This window comes from Corvus moneduloides, chromosome 29, assembly GCF_009650955.1.
Source record: "Corvus moneduloides isolate bCorMon1 chromosome 29, bCorMon1.pri, whole genome shotgun sequence".
NCBI classification, from domain to species: Eukaryota; Metazoa; Chordata; class Aves; order Passeriformes; family Corvidae; genus Corvus; species Corvus moneduloides.
This window is the reverse complement of record NC_045504.1, coordinates 2913117-2934228: the sequence shown is the minus strand read 5'-3', so window position 1 is coordinate 2934228 and position 21112 is coordinate 2913117. Positions and strand designations below refer to the sequence as shown.

Genomic DNA, 21112 nt, shown 5'->3' with positions numbered 1-21112 from the left:
GGCCTGGGGAGGCTCCGACCGGCCCCGCTCCGCCGGCCCCGCTCCGCTCCGGCCCCGCTCCGCCGGCCCCGCTCCACCGGCCCCTTCCGACCCTTCCGCTCCTCTCCTCTCGGCCCCGCTCCTCCCCGGCCCCCCGAGGTGAGCCCGGCCCCGCCGCACCCTCGCCGGCCCCCCCCGCGGCCTCTTCCATCTCCCTCAGCCCGGTCTCCCCGGCGGTTCCGCGGCCGCTCCGTGTCCGGCCTCGCCTCCTCCTCCTCCTTCTCCTCCTCCTTCTCCTCCTCCTGTTCCCCCCGCGGCCTTCGTGGCGCAGGAGCTCGGCAAGAAATCGCCTTTTCCTCGCGGAGGATTTTTGTGGTGATTTTTGGGTGTTTTTCCGCCTTTTCCCGCAGCAGCCGCCGGTGCCCGGGATGAGCCGCCCGCGCCGGCCTCAGGGCCGGGCTCGCCGAGCGGAGCCGCGCGGGATGGGATCGCTCCAGGTACCTCATCCCAATCCTTTTCCTCTTCCTTTTCCAGGGAATAACTCCCAAAGCCCCGCTCCCCGCGGGGGAAGTGGCGCAATTCCCCTTCCAGAGCCTTTTCCAGCCGCTTTTCCTCATGAGGATTTGCCAACCCTTCCCCCCTCCGGGCCATCTGGTGCCTCTGAGGGCTTTGGAATTGCCCAGAATCCCCTCTTAAATTCCGTGGATTACGTAAAGATGGGATTGGCGAGGGTCACTCATCCCCTCGGGAATGTTTCACCTGGAAAACTTCGGCTGGAGTTGGTGGGAAGTTGAATAGTGAGAAATAATTACCTTTAACCCGTCCCTTTTTATTCCCTCCGCTTCCCTGTAATCCGTGAGGGAATAACTGGGTGGAAAAGGGGATTTTCCAGCTTTTTTTCTTCCGGTGCTGGAAGAGTTTGGGAGGTTTTGGAGTCATTCCTGGTGTGGATGCCATGGATCTGCTCCTGCAGGATCAGCCTTGGGATTGGTGGGGAGAAAACAGTCCCTGATTTTTTGCTTGGAATTCTGAGTGGGATTTCAGGGCTGTGCTCCTGGAATTCCCGGGGGATTTCTGCTCCTGATTTCCTGGAAAATTTATGATCCCACAGTTCAGGGTCCATGCTTGGATCAGCACAAGAGCTGCCCTTGGTAGCCAGGTGGGAACGTGGATTCCTGCTTTTCCTCCTGCTTTTTTTCCAGCTTCTTTCCCAGCCTTTGGAAAAAAAGCCCAAACCCTGGGATACCTCGAAAAGGGGGAATTTGCATAAATAAAGGAGTGTGGGAATGTGGGACCTCGTGATCCATGGGAGGAGGGAATTTTCAGGATTGTGGGATTGCTCCAGGCTTTGGGATCCTGAGGGATCTCTGAGAAGAGGGAAAAACCTGGATGTGTTTTTGTGGGATGAGCTGAAGGCTTTGGGAAGGGATTCCTTGCTAAATCCTTTTCCAAAGGGTTGGGACAAATCCCAGAGGTGGGAGAGGGTTGGGCGTTCCCACAGTTTGGTTTTTTTTGGGATTGGGGAAGTTCATTTCCATGGAAATCCCTGGATTTGCCTCCTTCCCATGAGGAGGAACCAAGGAATTTGGGATTTTCAGCCTGGAGCTTCCCCTTTTCCCAGTTCCACAGAGGAAGGTGGGGGTGGAGCAGCTTGTTAATTATTCAATTATTAATTAGAAATGGTTATTAATTATTAAAATCACTAATAGCTGGCCCTGGAAGTTCAGAATTGGGATTTAGGATATTTTTCCTTGGCTGAGGAATATTGGGAGCTGGGGTTTCTCATCCCTGTGGAGTTTCCCATCCTCTTCCTGCAATTTATTTTATCCCAAAAAAATTTTATTCTGATATTTTATCCCAAGAATATCTTATCCCAATAATATTTTATTCCAACAAAATTCAATTCCAACAATTTTTTTATCCCAACAGTTTTTTATCCCAGTGATCCTTGAGCCAAGTGGGAGCCCATCCATGGGCTCCATTTTGGGCCTGGAATTCCATGAGAATTCCCCCCCGGAGTGGGATAAAACAGGGATGGGACATGTTGAAAAGTACGAGAGGAGGGAGAGAATCCCTGAAATTTCCTGCTTGGAGCCCCAAAAATGGGGATGGAAAAGCTTTTCCCAACTTATCCGGGCTTGGAAAATCCTTGGTGGGCACTGGGATTGCTGCTCTCCCTCTCAATATTTTAATTTTCCAGGAATTTTTTATCCCTGATAATGTTTAGAGGAGCCCAGGAGTGCTGGCAAAACTCTGTGGGACTTTTCCCTGGTCCCAATCCCAAATTTCCACCACTTTTTTTTTGGGATTCGTTGAAAAATTGGAGCATCTGGGGATTTTTTCCGGCTCTCGAGAGGTTTTTGGGATCTAAGAGCCACAAAAATTTGAGGAATGTGGGATTTGGAGCACTGGGAACGGCGGGAACGGAGCAAAACTCTTGGACTTTGGTCGGGATTTGGTCAGCTGGGATTTCTTGGGAAAGAAGTGGGGAAAAAAGAGGAAAAAAAAGAGGAAAAAAAGAGGAAAAATGGGCTCTGGGAATATTTAGGGAGAATTCCTGAGGGTTTCCTCCCTCCTTTCCCGGGGAGTTGGAAAGATAAGGGGATAAAATCCTTAAATTAACAGGGAAGTTTCTTATATGGGAAATATCTGGAATTAACACGGAAAAATCCAGAATTAACAGGGAAAACCTTAAATGGGAAAAATCTTAAATGAACACGGAAAAATCTTAAAATAAAAAACTGCTTAAAATAGGAAAACTGCTAAATTAATAGGGGAAAAATTCCATCCCCAATCCCATTTCTTTCCTGTTTTTCTCCCAGTTTTTTCCCGTTTTTCTCCCAATTTTTCCCATTTCCCTCCCATCTTTGAGTCCTGCAGCCCCTCTGCTGCTCCTCCTCCTGAATCCCCTCCCTAATCCAAGTATTTCCCCAATTTTTTCCCGATTTTTTCCTATTTCCCCCCATCTTTGAGTCCTGCAGCCCCTCTGCTGCTCCTCCTCTCGAGTCCCCTCCCTGATCCCGGTTTCTCCCGTTCTCCCCAGCTCTGAGCCGCGCCGCCCCTCCTCGGCCATGGGCGACTCTCCCGCAGCCCCTCCCCTCGGGAAAAGCCCCCCGGAGCCGGCGAATTCCCAAGGGAACGGCGGGGGGGGCTCTTCCCTGAGCGTCATCACGGAAGGCGTGGGCGAGCTGGCCCTCATCGACCCCGAGGTGGCCAAGAAAGCCTGCGAGGAAGTCCTGGAGAAGGTCAAGCAGCTCCACGGAGCCGACGGAATTCCCAACGGAGAGAGCTGCCAGATCCGCTGCTTGGACGACCCGCCGGGATCCCGGATCCAGGAGGAGGAGGAGGAGAGCTCCAACACGGTGAGGACGGCGCGGAAGCGGCAGAACCAGGCCAAGCAGTCGTGGCTGCTCCGCCTCTTCGAGTCCAAGCTCTTCGACATCTCCATGGCCATCTCCTACCTGTACAACTCCAAGGAGCCCGGAGTCCAGGCGTACATCGGGAACCGGCTGTTCTGCTTCCGCAACGAGGAGGTGGATTTCTACCTGCCGCAGCTCCTCAACATGTACATCCACATGGACGAGGACGTGGGCGACGCCATCAAGCCCTACATCGTGCACCGCTGCCGCCAGAGCGTCGACTTCTCGCTGCAGTGCGCGCTGCTGCTCGGCGCCTACTCCTCGGACATGCACATCTCCACGCAGCGCCATTCCCGCGGAACCAAGCTCCGCAGGCTCATCCTTTCCGACGAGCTGAAGCCGGCGGCGAGGAAGAGGGAGCTGGGCGGCGCCGTTCCCGCTGCCGGGCCCGACACGGGGCTGTCCCCTTCCAAACGGACTCACCAGAGGTCCAAGTCGGACGCCACCGTCTCCATCAGCCTCAGCAGCAACCTGAAGCGCACGGCCAGCAACCCCAAGGTGGAGAGCGAGGAGGAGGTAAAGGCGGGATGTTCCCGTGGGAAAAGGTCGGGGCTTGGGGCTGGGCTTGTGCTCCAAGGCTCAGGCAGCAGCCCCGAGGTAAATTGGGGGTGTTCCCGTGGGAAAAGATGTTCTGGGACTGGGGCTGTGCTCCAAGGACGTGGTCATTCTTTGGGATTCATCCCAGAGCTGCTGCTCCAGGTTTGCTGTTGTGCTCCAAGGCTCGATGTGTTGGGAAAATGCCGTGGTGGTGCCTTGGGATTCATCCCAGAGCTGCTCTGGGGCCGTGGTGGTGCCTTGGGATTCATCCCAGAGCTGCTCTGGGGCCGTGGTTGTGCTTTGGGATTCATCCCAGAGCTGCTCCAGGTTTGGGGTTGTGCTCCAAGGCTCAGGCAGCAGCCCCGAGGTAAATTCAGGATGTTCCCGTGGGAAAAGGTGTTCTGGGACTGGGGCTGTGCTCCAAGGACGTGGTCATTCCTTGGGATTCATCCCAGAGCTCCTCTGGGACTGGGGCCGTGCTCCAAGGCTCATCCTGCTGGGAAATGCTGTTCCAGGCAGGTGGAAGTGCCTTGGGGTTCATCCCAGAGCTGCTCCAGGTTTGTGGTTGTCCTTTGGGATTCATCCCAGAGCTCCAAGGCTCATCCTGCTGGGAAAGGGATCTCCAGGGAGGTGCTGAAATTAGGGATAAACTGGAATCTAGGGAAGGAAAAAAAAGGTGGTTTTGGTGCTGGAAAGAGGCTGATCCGAGGTCAGAAATCCAAGGAATTTGGAGCTGGATACCTCCTTGTCCTTCTGGGGCGGGATAATGAATCCCAGAGGAGGAAAACCGGGAAAATCCTGGGGGTTTTGTGGGAATTTAGCACTCGGATCTGCTCCGGTTTGATCCCATCCCGCTTGAGATCCATGGAATTTTCCCTCCTGGAATTTCTCTCTCCCAGATGGAAAAATCAGCAGAATTCCAACAGGATGGGACCAAAAAAAAATCTGGGAATTGCTGGAAGTGAACCTGGAGCTAAACTTTGCTTTTTCTCCCCCTTTTCCCTTCTCCTTCCTCTCTTCCCTATGGAAAAAATTCCCAAAAAAAAACCTGCCACCGATCCCCCCTTTTCCTGCCTTTCCCAGGAATTCTCCTCGAGTACGGAAAGCCTGGATAAGTCCCTGGCTCCCGTAAGTTCCGTTCCCGTGCCGGAGGCTCCCTCTTCCCACAGCAGCATTTCCTCAATTCCACCCCTCTGGAATTGCCCGGCATTCCCCAAATATTCCCCAAAAAATCCCGGGATCGCTGCCACGGCGTTTCCCACCCAAAACGCCCTCGGAATGGGAATTCTGGGAAAATTCTCCCGTTCCGATTGGGATAAAATAAAGGAAAATCCCCCTTTTCCCACCGAAATCCATCCGGGAATGAGGAGATTCCCGCTTTTCCAGCCGTGCCCATTGCAGGTGGAAGAGGAAGTGCTGTTTCCTTGGAATTTGGCTCCCGAAATTCTTGGCCGGATAGGATTCATTCGCTTTTTTTTTTCCCTTGGTTTTTTTTCCAACCGATCATTCCTTGATTTATTCCTTTAATTCCTTCCTTTTTTTTTTCCGTGAGAATTCCAATCGAATCCCGGCATTTTCCCTGATTTTTCTCTCCTGAATGAGACCTTTTCCCTTTTTTTCCATTCAGTTTTTGGAATCCACGGCATCTCTCCCTCCTCTCTTCCCGCTGGGATTCCCAGTGGGAATGTGTAGTCCATGATTTCCTCCAGCGTGAGGATTTTTGGGAAGAATTCCAGCTTTTTTTTAGGCTTTTTCAGGAATTCCTGGATGCCAGCCCAGCTCTCATCCTGCTGGGAATTCACGGGGATCATTCCCGCGCCTGGATTTGGGAATATTGTTGGGATTTTATCCCAAATTCCAGCCTCGTCCTTCCGTTCTTTCCCAATCCCAGTGGTTTTTAGGGATAATGGGGTTGTGGGAAGCTCCAAGCCCCGAATTCCCACCCAGAATTCCAGGAATTCCTTTATTTCCACCCATTCCTGCTCCTCCCAGCCCAGCCAGTGGCTCCTCTCCGGGGTTTTTTTTGGGAATCCAAAACATCAGTGGCAAACAGGGATAATTCCTCTTTCCCTGTGGAATGTTTTGCTGGAATGGGAAGCTTTGCTGTGGGAGGGATCCTTGGGAATGGTGGGATGAGGAATGGGAGGAAGAGGGATTTTCCCAACCCCTCTGCCTGGAGGATCCAAGATCTCCAAGTTTCCCACCGGACTCAGAATTCCAGAGGCTCCAAACGGATCCTGGAGCTGCTGGGATATTCCCAAGTGTTGGAAAAGATCCTTAGGAAGCGTTTTGGGATCCCTGGAAAAGACGGGAATGAAAAATTCCCCCGGCTCGAGGCGGGGCTGATCCAGAGGGATCCCTGGGCTCATCCCAAATCCCCACCAGCGGGAATTCCTTGGGATATCCCGGTGGGAGAAGCATTTCCTGATATTCCGAGGGGACAGCATCCATGGAAAACCTGGATGGGAGGAGCAGGAATATCAGAACCACCGGAATTCCATGGGAAAAGCCGGGCAGAGGGGACGGAAGCATCCGCGGGATATCCCGGTTTTTGCAGGAATGGGATTCAGTCCATGGAGGGGAAGGGATTTTTGGGATCCAGCCGGGATCAGGAACCTCTGGAATATTCATCCCGTGCCTGGAGCGAGGTGGGGGCGGGGAAGCCGAGTGTTATCCCAGAATTCCTGAGGAATTTTTGGCCGTGGACTACAAATCCATCGGATTCTCAGCCGGGAATCCCCATCCCGATCCTTCTTTCCCTGATTTTTCCCGATCCCTTTCTTTTCCAATCGGCCATTCCCGATTTTTCCGGCATTTTCCCTTGCTCCCCTCTTCCTGATCCGTGGCTTTTTGCATGCGCCTTTTCCAGCATGATCGGAGCGCTCGGTGATCCCGAAAATCAGCCCTTGGTTGTTCCCGGATTTTAGGAATGTGGAGTGGAAATTCGGGATCGATGCAGGAGGGGCTCCTGCATCCAAAGGGAAATCCCAAATCCCGCTGGGATGGGATGGTCGGATTGAGGGCTGGGGGCGGGATCCTCCTGGATTCCAGGGATCCGGATCCTGCCAAATCCCGGGAATCCGGAGGGTTGGGAGTGAGGATCTCCCAGGGAGCTGGAAAATCCCAAATCCTGGGAATCTGGAGGGTGATCCAGAGGGATGGGAGTGAGGATCCTCCCAAATCCTGGGAATCCAGAGGGACCGGGAGATCCCGCTGGGAACGTTGGCTCTGGAATTCCGGGGAGGATTTTCCGGACAGCACAACGGGAGGGGGGAAGGGAAAACGCTGGGATCCTGCTCTGCCGGTGGATGGGATCCCAAATTTCTGGGATCCGGGAGGAGGGAGGGGTGGGAAGAGGGAAGAGAATCCTTTGGAATGGGATGGGATGAAGACATTTCCCTCTGGAAAAGGGAAGGGCGGGAATTTGCTCCGGCAGCACCTCCATTTTCCTCCTTTTTCCCAAACCTTTTGCTTTTCATCCCAACCTTTCCCAACCCTTTTCCAGCCAGTCCGGGATGGGAAGAGGGAAGGACGAGGAGCAGGGAAGAGCAGGAATTCAATCCCAGTGGAAAAGCCCCGGCATCACCTCCACTTTTCCTCCTTTTTTCCCCAAAGTTTTTATTTCTCATCCCAACCCTTTCCCAGCCCTTTCCCAACCCTTTCCCAGCCCTTTCCCAACCCTTTCCCAACCTTTTCCCAGCCCTTTCCCAGCCCTTTCCCAACCCTTTCCCAACCCTTTCCCAACCCTTTCCCAGCCCTTTCCCAACCCTTTCCCAACCCTTTCCCAACCCTTTCCCAGCCCTTTCCCAGCCCTTTCCCAGCCCTTTCCCAACCTTTTCCCAGCCCTTTCCCAACCCTTTCCCAACCCTTTCCCAGCCCTTTCCCAACCCTTTCCCAACCTTTTCCCAACCCTTTCCCAACCCTTTCCCAACCCTTTCCCAGCCCTTTTCCAGCTGCTCCGGGATGGGAAGAGGGAAGAGCAGGAAAAGGGAAGGGCAGGAATTCGCTCCCACTAAAAAACCAACGGCATCACCTCCACTTCTCCTCCTTCTTTTCCCAACCTTTTCGCTTCCCGTGGCGGCCTTTTCCAGCCAGTCCGGCTGGCTCCGGAGCGGGAGTTCATCAAGTCGCTGATGGCCATCGGGAAGCGCCTGGCCACGCTGCCCACCAAGGAGCAGAAGACGCAGCGCCTCATCTCGGAGCTCTCCCTGCTCAACCACAAGCTGCCGGCGCGCGCCTGGCTGCCCACGGCCGCCTTCGAGCACCACGTGGTGCGCGTGCCGCACTCGCAGGCCGTGGTGCTCAACTCCAAGGACAAGGTGCCGCGGGGCGGGACTGGGAACGGTGGGAGGGAGCTGGGATGGGGATTTCTGGGAGTGGGAACGGTGGGAGACTCCTGGAGGTGGGGATTCCCGGGATTGGGATTGGTGGGAAGGAACTGGGATGGGGATTTCTGGGAGTGGGAACGGTGGGAGACTCCTGGAGGTGGGGATTTCTGGGATTGGGAATGGTGGGAAGGAACTGGGATGGGGATTTCTGGGAGTGGGAATGGTGGGAGGGAGCTGGGCTGGGGATTTCTGGGAGTGGGAACGGTGGGAGGGAGCTGGGCTGGGGATTTCTGGGAGTGGGAACGGTGGGAGGGAGCTGGGCTGGGGATTTCTGGGAGTGGGAACGGTGGGAGGGAGCTGGGGTGGGGATTTCTGGGAGTGGGAACGGTGGGAGACTCCTGGAGGTGGGGATTCCCGGGATTGGGATTGGTGGGAAGGAACTGGGATGGGGATTTCTGGGAGTGGGAACGGTGGGAGACTCCTGGAGGTGGGGATTTATGGGATTGGGAATGGTGGGAGGGAACTGGGGTGGGGATTTCTGGGAGTGGGAACGGTGGGAGTGAGCTGGGGTGGGGATTTCTGGGAGTGGGAACGGTAGGAGGGAGCTGGGCTGGGGATTTCTGGGAGTGGGAACGGTGGGAGGGAGCTGGGCTGGGGATTTCTGGGAGTGGGAACAGTGGGAGGGAGCTGGGCTGGGGATTTCTGGGAGTGGGAATGGTGGGAGGGAGCTGGGCTGGGGATTTCTGGGAGTGGGAACGGTGGGAGACTCCTGGAGGTGGGGATTTCTGGGATTGGGAACGGTGGGAGGGAACTGGGCTGGGGATTTCTGGGAGTGGGAACGGTGGGAGACTCCTGGAGGTGGGGATTTCTGGGATTGGGAATGGTGGGAAGGAACTGGGATGGGGATTTCTGGGAGTGGGAACGGTGGGAGGGAGCTGGGGGTGGGGATTTCTGGGATTGGGAACGGTGGGAGTGAGCTGGGGTGGGGATTTCTGGGAGTGGGAACGGTGGGAGAGAGCTGGGGTGGGGATTTCTGGGAGTGGGAACGGTGGGAGACTCCTGGAGGTGGGGATTTATGGGATTGGGAATGGTGGGAAGGAACTGGGGTGGGGATTTCTGGGAGTGGGAATGGTGGGAGGGAGCTGGGCTGGGGATTTCTGGGAGTGGGAATGGTGGGAGGGAGCTGGGGGTGGGGATTTCTGGGATTGGGAATGGTGGGAAGGAACTGGGATGGGGATTTCTGGGAGTGGGAACGGTGGGAGGGAGCTGGGGTGGGGATTTCTGGGATTGGGAATGGTGGGAGGGAGCTGGGCTGGGGATTTCTGGGAGTGGGAACGGTGGGAGGGAGCTGGGCTGGGGATTTCTGGGAGTGGGAACGGTGGGAGGGAGCTGGGCTGGGGATTTCTGGGAGTGGGAACGGTGGGAGACTCCTGGAGGTGGGGATTCCCGGGATTGGGATTGGTGGGAAGGAACTGGGATGGGGATTTCTGGGAGTGGGAACGGTGGGAGACTCCTGGAGGTGGGGATTTCTGGGATTGGGAATGGTGGGAAGGAACTGGGATGGGGATTTCTGGGATTGGGAACGGTGGGAGTGAGCTGGGGTGGGGATTTCTGGGAGTGGGAACGGTGGGAGACTCCTGGAGGTGGGGATTTCTGGGATTGGGAATGGTGGGAAGGAACTGGGGTGGGGATTTCTGGGAGTGGGAATGGTGGGAGGGAGCTGGGCTGGGGATTTCTGGGAGTGGGAATGGTGGGAGGGAGCTGGGGGTGGGGATTTCTGGGATTGGGAATGGTGGGAAGGAACTGGGATGGGGATTTCTGGGAGTGGGAACGGTGGGAGACTCCTGGAGGTGGGGATTCCCGGGATTGGGATTGGTGGGAAGGAACTGGGATGGGGATTTCTGGGAGTGGGAACGGTGGGAGACTCCTGGAGGTGGGGATTTCTGGGATTGGGAATGGTGGGAAGGAACTGGGATGGGGATTTCTGGGATTGGGAACGGTGGGAGTGAGCTGGGGTGGGGATTTCTGGGAGTGGGAACGGTAGGAGGGAGCTGGGCTGGGGATTTCTGGGAGTGGGAACGGTGGGAGGGAGCTGGGCTGGGGATTTCTGGGAGTGGGAACAGTGGGAGGGAGCTGGGCTGGGGATTTCTGGGAGTGGGAATGGTGGGAGGGAGCTGGGCTGGGGATTTCTGGGAGTGGGAACGGTGGGAGACTCCTGGAGGTGGGGATTTCTGGGATTGGGAACGGTGGGAGGGAACTGGGCTGGGGATTTCTGGGAGTGGGAACGGTGGGAGACTCCTGGAGGTGGGGATTTCTGGGATTGGGAATGGTGGGAAGGAACTGGGATGGGGATTTCTGGGAGTGGGAACGGTGGGAGGGAGCTGGGGGTGGGGATTTCTGGGATTGGGAACGGTGGGAGTGAGCTGGGGTGGGGATTTCTGGGAGTGGGAATGGTGGGAGGGAACTGGGGTGGGGATTTCTGGGAGTGGGAATGGTGGGAGGGAGCTGGGGGTGGGGATTTCTGGGATTGGGAACGGTGGGAGGGAGCTGGGGGTGGGGATTTATGGGATTGGGAATGGTGGGAGGGAACTGGGGTGGGGATTTCTGGGAGTGGGAATGGTGGGAGGGAGCTGGGCTGGGGATTTCTGGGAGTGGGAACGGTGGGAGGGAGCTGGGATGGGGATTTCTGGGAGTGGGAACGGTGGGAGACTCCTGGAGGTGGGGATTTCTGGGATTGGGAATGGTGGGAAGGAACTGGGCTGGGGATTTCTGGGAGTGGGAATGGTGGAAGGGAGCTGGGCTGGGGATTTCTGGGAGTGGGAATGGTGGGAGGGAGCTGGGGGTGGGGATTTCTGGGATTGGGAATGGTGGGAAGGAACTGGGATGGGGATTTCTGGGAGTGGGAACGGTGGGAGGGAGCTGGGCTGGGGATTTCTGGGAGTGGGAACGGTGGGAGACTCCTGGAGGTGGGGATTCCCGGGATTGGGATTGGTGGGAAGGAACTGGGCTGGGGATTTCTGGGAGTGGGAACGGTGGGAGACTCCTGGAGGTGGGGATTTATGGGATTGGGAATGGTGGGAGGGAACTGGGATGGGGATTTCTGGGAGTGGGAATGGTGGGAGGGAGCTGGGCTGGGGATTTCTGGGAGTGGGAATGGTGGGAAGGAACTGGGATGGGGATTTCTGGGAGTGGGAACGGTGGGAGGGAGCTGGGGTGGGGATTTCTGGGAGTGGGAATGGTGGGAGAGAGCAGGGGTGGGGATTTCTGGGATTGGGAATGGTGGGAGACTCCTGGAGGTGGGGATTCCCAGGATTGGGAATGGAGGCAGGGGGCTGGAGGTGTTGGTTCCAGGATTGGGAATAATTGGAAAGGTCTGGAGGTGTCACTTCCAGGATTGGAAATGGTGGGAGGGATCTGGAAGTGTCACATCCAGGACTGGGAATGCTGGGAAAGATCTGGAAGTGTCACATCCAGGACTGGGAATGCTGGGACAGCTGGAACTGGGGACAAACCCCCTGAGAACTCCCAATCCCCCCGGAGCACCTCTGGAATCTCCTTTTCCTCCATACCCACGAGAACCACGGATTTCCCCCCAGCCCGGGGAGCGTCCGGGATCATCCGTGTCCCTTGCCCCGGTTCCCCAGGCTCCCTATTTAATCTACGTGGAAGTGCTGGAATGTGACAATTTCGACACGGCGAATGTCCCCGCGCGCATCCCGGAGAATCGCATCCGGAGCACGCGCTCGGCCGAGAACCTCCCGGAGTGCGGCATGGGCCCGGAGCAGCGCGCCGGCAGCTTCAGCACCGTCCCCAACTACGACAACGACGACGAGGCCTGGTCCGTGGACGACATCGTGGAGCTCCAGGTGGAGGTGGGAACGTCGGGAATGGGCTCGGACGTGGGGCCACGGCCCCCGGGGCGTCCCCAAGGTGCTCCCATGGAGGTGGGAATGTTGGGAATGGGCTTGGACGCGGGGCCATGGCCCCCAGGGTGTCCCCAAGGTGTTCCCATGGAGGTGGGAATGTTGGGAATGGGCTTGGACGCGGGGCCATGGCCCCCAGGGTGTCCCCAAGGTGTTCCCATGGAGGTGGGAATGTTGGGAATGGGCTTGGACGCGGGGCCATGGCCCCCAGGGTGTCCCCAAGGTGTTCCCATGGAGGTGGGAATGTTGGGAATGGGCTTGGACGCGGGGCCATGGCCCCCAGGGTGTCCCCAAGGTGTTCCCATGGAGGTGGGAATGTTGGGAATGGGGTCAGACACAGGCTCACGGCCCCCGGGGTGTCCATGGCCACCAGGGTGTTCCCATGGAGTTTGGGACATCGGGAATTGGGGTCAGACATGGGCCCACGGCCCCCGGGGTGTCCCCAAGGTGTTCCCATGGAGTTTGGGACATCGGGAATGGGGTTGGACACAGGGCCACGGCCCCCAGGATGTCCATGGCCACCAAGGTGTTTCCATGGAGGTGGGAATGTCGGGAATGGGGTTTTCCAGAGGGTCCTGGCATCACAGTGGCCCCAAGGTGGTCCCAAGGTGTTCCCAAGGTGGCCCCGGGGTCGGTCCCGCCCCGCTCCATCCCAGGTTGAATTCCCGGTGCGATGTCGTTCCGGGCTCCCCCGACGCCGTTTTCCCGGGATTCCCGCAGCTCCCGGAGATGCACACCAACAGCTGCGACAACATCTCCCAGTTCTCCGTGGATTCCATCACCAGCCAGGAGAGCCGGGAGCCCGTCTTCATCGCCGCCGGAGACATCCGGTGAGCTGGGGAGAGATCCCAGAATTCCGTCAGAAAAGCCCCGGAATTCTGGGAATTCCCCCTCAAAAACACCCCGGGATTCTGACATTCCCTGGAGGAAAAATCCGGGAATTCCCCCTCAAAAACACCCTGGGATTCTGACATTCCCTGGAGGAAAAATCCGGGAATTTTCCCTCAAAAACACCCCGGGATTCTGACATTCCTGGGAGGAAAAATCCGGGAATTTTCCCTCAAAAACACCCCGGGATTCTGACATTCCTGGGAGGAAAAATCCGGGAATTCCCCCTCAAAAACACCCCGGGATTCTGACATTCCCTGGAGGAAAAATCCGGGAATTTTCCCTCAAAACCACCCCCGGATTCTGACATTCCCTGGAGCGGAAATCCGGGAATTTTCCCTCGGGAATGCCGGAGCTTTCCCAAAAATCCCTGGAGCCGTGCCGTGTCCTCCTGCAGGCGGCGGCTGTCGGAGCAGCTGGCTCACACCCCCACGTCCTTCCGGAGGGATCCCGAGGATCCGTCGGCCGTGGCCCTCAAGGAGCCCTGGCAGGAGAAAGTCAGGTAGGGGTTGGGAATTCCAGGGAATTCCAGGGAATTCCAGGGAATCCGCGGTTCATCCGGGAATCGACCGCGGCCCTGCCCAAATGCAGGGATTTGCCCACAGCCCGGGTTTTGCCGGGGATTTTCAGGCAGACCTGAGGTCCGAAGGGTTTGGCTTCTCCCGGGATAAACCCGTTGGAATTCCAAGCCCTGAATTCCTCCTGGAAAAAGCGGGAAAACCCCTGGGATTTGAGGAATTTTGGGTGGTCTCATCCACGTCCTGATGGAAAAGATTCCAGGAGAGAATTCCGTGCTCAGAGCTGGCTTGGGAAGGAGCCCGGGCATTCCCGGAGCTTTTCCCAACCTTCCCAACCCGGAAGGATCCCGTTGTTCCCGATTTTCCCTCAGGAGGATCCGGGAAGCGTCTCCCTACGGACACCTCCCGTCCTGGCGCCTCCTCTCCGTCATCGTCAAGTGCGGCGACGACCTCCGGCAGGAGCTGCTGGCGTTCCAGGTGCTCAAACAGCTCCAGGTGAGCGCTTCCCGAAGGATTCCCAAAGAATTCCCGAGGAATTCCCCAAAATTCCCAGTCCCTGAAAGAATTCCCGCCTTTTTTATGGGGTTTTGATGGCATTTTAGGGGGTTTTATGGGATGCTGCTGGCGTTCCAGGTGCTCAAACAGCTCCAGGAGAGCAATTCCCGAAGGATTCCCCAAAAAGAACCCAATCCCGAAAGAATTCCCTGCTTTAGATGGGATTTTGTGGCGTTTAATGGGATTTTAATGGGGTTTTATGGGATTTTATGGGATTTTTGGGATTTTAATGGGATTTTTTGGGATTTTAATGGCATTTTATTGAATTTTAATGGGGTTTTATGGCGTTTAATGGCATTTTATGGGATTTTAGTGGGATTTTATGGGATTTTATTGAATTTTAATGGGATTTTAATAATGGGATTTTATGGGATTTTATTGAATTTTAATGGGATTTTTTTGGGATTTTAATGGGATTTTATGGGATTTTAAGGCATTTTATGGGATTTTAATGGCTTTTAATGGGATTTTATGGGATTTTATTGAAATTTTATGGGATTTTATTGAATTTTAATACCATTTTCTGGCAATTTATGGCATTTTAATGGGATTTTTTGGCATTTTATGGGATTTTAATGGGATTTTATGGGATTTTAATGGGATTTTATGGGATTTTAATGGGATTTTATGGCATTTTACGGGATTTTAATGGGATTTTATGGGATTTTAATGGGATGTTACGGTATTTTATGGCATTTTAATGGGTTTTCATGGAATTTTATGGCATTTGATGGGATTTTAATGGGATTTAATGGCATTTCAATGGGTTTTGATGGGATTTTGACGGGATTTAATGGCATTTCAATGGATTTTTATGGAATTTTATGGCATTTGATGGGATTTTGATGGGATTTAATGCCATTTGGTGGGATTTTAATGGGATTTTATGGCATTTTAATGGGTTTTCATGGAATTTTATGCCATTTGATGGGATTTTGATGGGATTTAATGCCGTTGGATGGGATTTTGATGGGGTTTTGATGGGATTTAATGCCGTTGGATGGGATTTTGATGGGATTTAATGCCGTTGGATGGGATTTTGATGGGATTTTGATGGGATTTAATGCCGTTGGATGGGATTTTGATGGGGTTTTGATGGGATTTAATGCCATTGGCTGGGATTTTGATGGGATTTAATGCCGTTGGATGGGATTTTGATGGGATTTTGATGGGATTTAATGCCGTTGGATGGGATTTTGATGGGATTTAATGCTGTTTGATGGGATTTTGATGGGATTTAATGCCGTTGGATGGGATTTTGATGGGATTTTGATGGGATTTAATGCCGTTGGATGGGATTTTGATGGGATTTTGATGGGATTTAATGCCATTTGGTGGGATTTTGATGGGATTTTGATGGGATTTAATGCCGTTGGATGGGATTTTGATGGGATTTTGATGGGATTTAATGCCGTTGGATGGGATTTTGATGGGATTTTGATGGGATTTAATGCCGTTGGATGGGGTTTTGATGGGATTTAATGCCATTGGATGGGATTTTGATGGGATTTAATGCCGTTGGATGGGATTTTGATGGGATTTTGATGGGATTTAATGCCATTTGATGGGATTTTGATGGGATTTAATGCCGTTGGATGGGATTTTGATGGGATTTTGATGGGATTTAATGCCATTTGATGGGATTTTGATGGGATTTTGATGGGATTTAATGCCGTTGGATGGGGTTGGACGGGCTCTGCCGGGCTCTCGGGGTGTGACGGGTGTGGTGGCGTTGCCCGCAGTCCATCTGGGAGCAGGAGCGCGTCCCGCTCTGGATCAAGCCCTACAAGATCCTGGTGATCTCTGCGGACAGCGGCATGATCGAGCCCGTGCTCAGCGCCGTCTCCATCCACCAGATCAAGAAGCAGTCGCAGCTGTCGCTGCTGGATTATTTCCTGCAGGAGCACGGCAGTTACAACTCGGAGTCCTTCCTGAGCGCCCAGAGGAACTTCGTGCGCAGCTGCGCGGGCTACAGCCTGGTGTGCTACCTGCTGCAGGTCAAGGACAGGTAATCCTGGGAATTCCGGGAATTCTGGGAATTTCATGGGAATCCTGGGGTGTGCGGGCACAGCCTGGTGTGCTACCTGCTGCAGGTCAAGGACAGGTAATCCTGGGAATTCCGGGAATTCTGGGAATTCCATGGGAATCCTGGGGTGTGCGGGCACAGCCTGGTGTGCTACCTGCTGCAGGTCAAGGACAGGTAATCCTGGGAATTCCGGGAATTCTGGGAATTTCATGGGAATCCTGGGGTGTGCGGGCACAGCCTGGTGTGCTACCTGCTGCAGGTCAAGGACAGGTAATCCTGGGAATTCCGGGAATTCTGGGAATTCCATGGGAATCCTGGGGTGTGCGGGCACAGCCTGGTGTGCTACCTGCTGCAGGTCAAGGACAGGTAATCCTGGGAATTCCGGGAATTCTGGGAATTTCATGGGAATCCTGGGGTGTGCGGGCACAGCCTGGTGTGCTACCTGCTGCAGGTCAAGGACAGGTAATCCTGGGAATTCCGGGAATTCTGGGAATTCCATGGGAATCCTGGGGTGTGCGGGCACAGCCTGGTGTGCTACCTGCTGCAGGTCAAGGACAGGTAATCCTGGGAATTCCGGGAATTCTGGGAATTCCATGGGAATCCTGGGGTGTGCGGGCACAGCCTGGTGTGCTACCTGCTGCAGGTCAAGGACAGGTAATCCTGGGAATTCCGGGAATCCTGGGAATTTCATGGGAATCCTGGGGTGTGCGGGCACAGCCTGGTGTGCTACCTGCTGCAGGTCAAGGACAGGTAATCCTGGGAATTCCGGGAATTCTGGGAATTCCATGGGAATCCTGGGGTGTGCGGGCACAGCCTGGTGTGCTACCTGCTGCAGGTCAAGGACAGGTAATCCTGGGAATTCCGGGAATTCTGGGAATTCCATGGGAATCCTGGGGTGTGCGGGCACAGCCTGGTGTGCTACCTGCTGCAGGTCAAGGACAGGTAATCCTGGGAATTCCGGGAATTCTGGGAATTCCATGGGAATCCTGGGGTGTGCGGGCACAGCCTGGTGTGCTACCTGCTGCAGGTCAAGGACAGGTAATCCTGGGAATTCCGGGAATTCTGGGAATTCCATGGGAATCCTGGGGTGTGCGGGCACAGCCTGGTGTGCTACCTGCTGCAGGTCAAGGACAGGTAATCCTGGGAATTCCGGGAATTCTGGGAATTTCATGGGAATCCTGGGGTGTGCGGGCACAGCCTGGTGTGCTACCTGCTGCAGGTCAAGGACAGGTAATCCTGGGAATTCCGGGAATTCTGGGAATTTCATGGGAATCCTGGGGTGTGCGGGCACAGCCTGGTGTGCTACCTGCTGCAGGTCAAGGACAGGTAATCCTGGGAATTCCGGGAATCCTGGGAATTTCATGGGAATCCTGGGGTGTGCGGGCACAGCCTGGTGTGCTACCTGCTGCAGGTCAAGGACAGGTAATCCTGGGAATTCCGGGAATCCTGGGAATTCCATGGGAATCCTGGGGTGTGCGGGCACAGCCTGGTGTGCTACCTGCTGCAGGTCAAGGACAGGTAATCCTGGGAATTCCGGGAATCCTGGGAATTCCATGGGAATCCTGGGGTGTGCGGGCACAGCCTGGTGTGCTACCTGCTGCAGGTCAAGGACAGGTAATCCTGGGAATTCCGGGAATTCTGGGAATTCCATGGGAATTCTGGGGTGTGCGGGCACAGCCTGGTGTGCTACCTGCTGCAGGTCAAGGACAGGTAATCCTGGGAATTCCGGGAATTCTGGGAATTTCATGGGAATCCTGGGGTGTGCGGGCACAGCCTGGTGTGCTACCTGCTGCAGGTCAAGGACAGGTAATCCTGGGAATTCCGGGAATTTCATGGGAATTCTGGGATTTTGATGCGCTTTTAATGCGATTTTATGGGGTTTAATGGGATTCTAATGGCATTTGATGGGATTTGATGGGAATTTATGGGATTTTAGTGGGATTTTTTGGAGTTTTGATGGGATTTTGATGGGATTTAATGGGATTCGATGGGATTTCCCCCAGGCACAACGGGAACATCCTGCTGGACGCCGACGGCCACATCATCCACATCGACTTCGGCTTCATCCTGTCCAGCTCCCCCCGGAACCTGGGCTTCGAAACCTCGGCCTTCAAGCTCACCACGGAATTCGTGGACGTGAGTGGGATCCGGGAGCTTCCCGGGGCCGCTCCCGGCTTTCCCGGCCGCTGCCATTCCCGCTTTTCCCGCAGGTGATGGGGGGCCTGGACGGGGACATGTTCAACTACTACAAGATGCTGATGCTGCAGGGGCTGATCGCGGCCCGCAAGCACATGGACAGGGTGGTGCAGATCGTGGAGATCATGCAGCAAGGTGCGCGTTCCCGGCCGTTCCGGGAGAATTCCTGCCCATTCCCGGACGTTTGGAGGGGTGGGAGAGCCCCTGGAAGCTCCCGCGGGCTGCTCAGGGAGATCCCACATCCCTGTGGGTCCCACGGCCCTGAGGATGCTGAGCACTTCAGGGGGTTCTCCTGGGGGTGAAGAGGGAATTCCCAGGAATTCCCGGGAGTTTGGAGGGGTGGGAAAAGCTCTGCAGGCACCCCCGGGGTCTTCAGCCCCATTCCAAAGGCCCCTTCCCAGGGATTCCCAGCTCCCCCCGAGCCCTCGGGGGCTCCTTTCTTCCCATTCTCCCCATTCCGGATGGAGATTCCCAACTCCCCTGATCCCATCCCATCCCCTCCCCTCCCATCCCCTCCCATCCCCTCCCATCCCACCCCCTCCATCCCCTCCCATCCCCTCCCATCCCATCCCCTCCCATCCCCTCCCCTCCCCTCCCATCCCATCCCATCCCCTCCCCTCCCCTCCCATCCCATCCCCTCCCATCCCATCCCCTCCCATCCCCTCCCCTCCCCTCCCATCCCCTCCCCTCCCCTCCCATCCCATCCCCTCCCATCCCCTCCCATCCCATCCCCTCCCCTCCCCTCCCATCCCATCCCCTCCCATCCCATCCCCTCCCATCCCCTCCCCTCCCCTCCCATCCCCTCCCCTCCCCTCCCATCCCATCCCCTCCCATCCCCTCCCATCCCATCCCCTCCCATCCCCTCCCATCCCGTTTTCCCTGCCCCCAGGCTCCCACCTCTCTGACCCCATTCCCCCATTCCAAACTCCCATTCCATCCCCGTTCCATCCCCGTTCCATCCCCGTTCCCATCCCCATTCCATCCCCTTTTCCTTCCCCTTTTCCTTCCTCCCAGGCTCCCACCTCTCTGACCCCATTCCCCCTATCCCAGCCCCCCTTATCCCAGCCCCCCTTTTCCCACAGAATCCCATCCCTCATCCCGTCCCGTTTTTCGTGTTCCAGGCTCGCAGCTGCCCCTGTGTTCCCATTCCCTGCCCAGATTCCCATTCCAAGGGCAGATTCCCGCTGTTCCAGGCTCGCAGCTGCCCCCATTCCCTGCCCAATTCCCATTCCAAGGGCAGATTCCCGCTGTTCCAGGCTCGCAGCTGCCCCCATTCCCTGCCCGGATTCCCATTCCAAGGGCAGATTCCCGCTGTTCCAGGCTCGCAGCTGCCCCCATTCCCTGCCCGGATTCCCATTCCAAGGGCAGATTCCCGCTGTTCCAGGCTCGCAGCTGCCGTGCTTCCACGGCTCCTCCACCATCCGGCACCTCAAGGAGCGCTTCCACATGAACCTGACGGAGGAGCAGCTGCAGCTGCTGGTGGAGCAGATGGTGGACGGCTCCATGAGATCCATCACCACCAAACTCTACGACGGCTTCCAGTACCTCACCAACGGCATCATGTGAATGAATTCCAGAGGATTCCGGGAAAAAAAAAAAAAGAAAAAATTCCCCGGGGGAGAAAAAAAAAAAAAGAATTCCCAGGAAAATTCCCCATTTTTCCACACCCCCCCGACCCTCCCGCCCCCCCGCCCCCCCAAAAAACGCCCCCCAAACCTCGGAGCCCGCGCGGATCTCGGGGCCCGAGGGAGAGGTGGAGGCTCGGCGGCTTCCCGGGCCAGGCTCTGCTGGAGGAATGGGACAGAATTCCATAGAAAAGCCAGGAAAAGCAGCGGGAGAAGCAGGAGCGGAGAAGCCGAGCGCTTTCGGGGGAATTCCTGAGTGGATCATGTGGGAATGGGGATGGGGATGGGGGGTCTCCCCTTCCTCATGGCGTTATTCCCTGGAATTCGCGCCCATCCCAATGGAGTGGGGGGGGGTGGGAAGGGGGAGGGTCCGGCCCCGCCCGTGGGTGTCTCCTGAAGGGTGGGAATCCCCAAATCCTGGAATTGCTGGAATTCCCGGCCCCGCGTGGTCACTCGCAGTCCCTGCTGCCCTCCTGAGCACCCGGGGACGCCCGGTGGGAATTCCAGGTGAGATTCCAGCTGGGAATTTGGGTGGGATTCCCTCCAGGTGAGAGATTCCAGGTGGGATTCCCAGTGGGATTCCGGCTGGGATTCCAGCCAGGTGGGGAATTCCAGGTGGGAATTCCCAGTGGGGTTCCTGCAATTCCAGGAATTCGGGGCTGGGGCTGCTCCCCCCGCCTTTCTCCGGTAATTCCGGCCGGGAATGTCGGGCCGGGATCGGGATGGACACGGGGGGGGTCGGGGGGGCTTTGCCCCGATCCCAAATCCCGAATCAGGAAGGATCCGGAGCTTCCCAGGGAAGGCAAATCCTGGAATTTCCCCGTCCCGGGCCCGGCCGGGCAGGGCCAACACTGGGAGTGTCCCCGGGACCCCCCCGTGTCCCCAATTTTTCATCCTTTAATTTTTAGCATTAAAAACGCCCCAAATTCCCATTTTAAACCCCTGGGGGGGGGCGTGGGGACAGCGGGAGGGGACAGGGAGGGGACCCCGGCCCTTCCCAAGCCCCTTTTTTGGGGGGCAGGACCAAACTTTGGGGTAAGTGGGAGCCACCCCAACCCCCCCTTCTCCCCTCCCCCTTCCCACTCCCAGGAGCTTTTCCTGGGAAAAGCGAAATCCAG

The 21112-nt window shown here is 56.1% G+C and overlaps 1 protein-coding gene across 2 annotated transcripts; it reads left to right on the top strand.

Annotated features, from left to right (window-relative positions):
- Window positions 1-46: 46 nt before the first annotated feature.
- PI4KB (phosphatidylinositol 4-kinase beta) lies at window positions 47-20003 on the top strand. 2 transcript variants are annotated; one of them, XM_032093531.1, is made up of 13 exons: window positions 47-138; window positions 390-476; window positions 3023-3914; window positions 5019-5063; window positions 8027-8254; window positions 11908-12135; window positions 12907-13016; window positions 13472-13576; window positions 13964-14087; window positions 15890-16155; window positions 18177-18309; window positions 18384-18504; window positions 19754-20003. In XM_032093531.1, exons 3-13 carry the CDS (start codon window positions 3051-3053, stop codon window positions 19933-19935), a joined length of 2406 nt encoding a protein of 801 aa, XP_031949422.1. In that variant the 5' UTR covers window positions 47-138; window positions 390-476; window positions 3023-3050; the 3' UTR covers window positions 19936-20003. The 2 variants fall into 2 exon arrangements, with proteins under 2 accessions (XP_031949422.1, XP_031949423.1); XM_032093532.1 differs by lacking the exon at window positions 5019-5063 and having other exon boundaries at window positions 48-138.
- Window positions 20004-21112: the final 1109 nt, after the last annotated feature.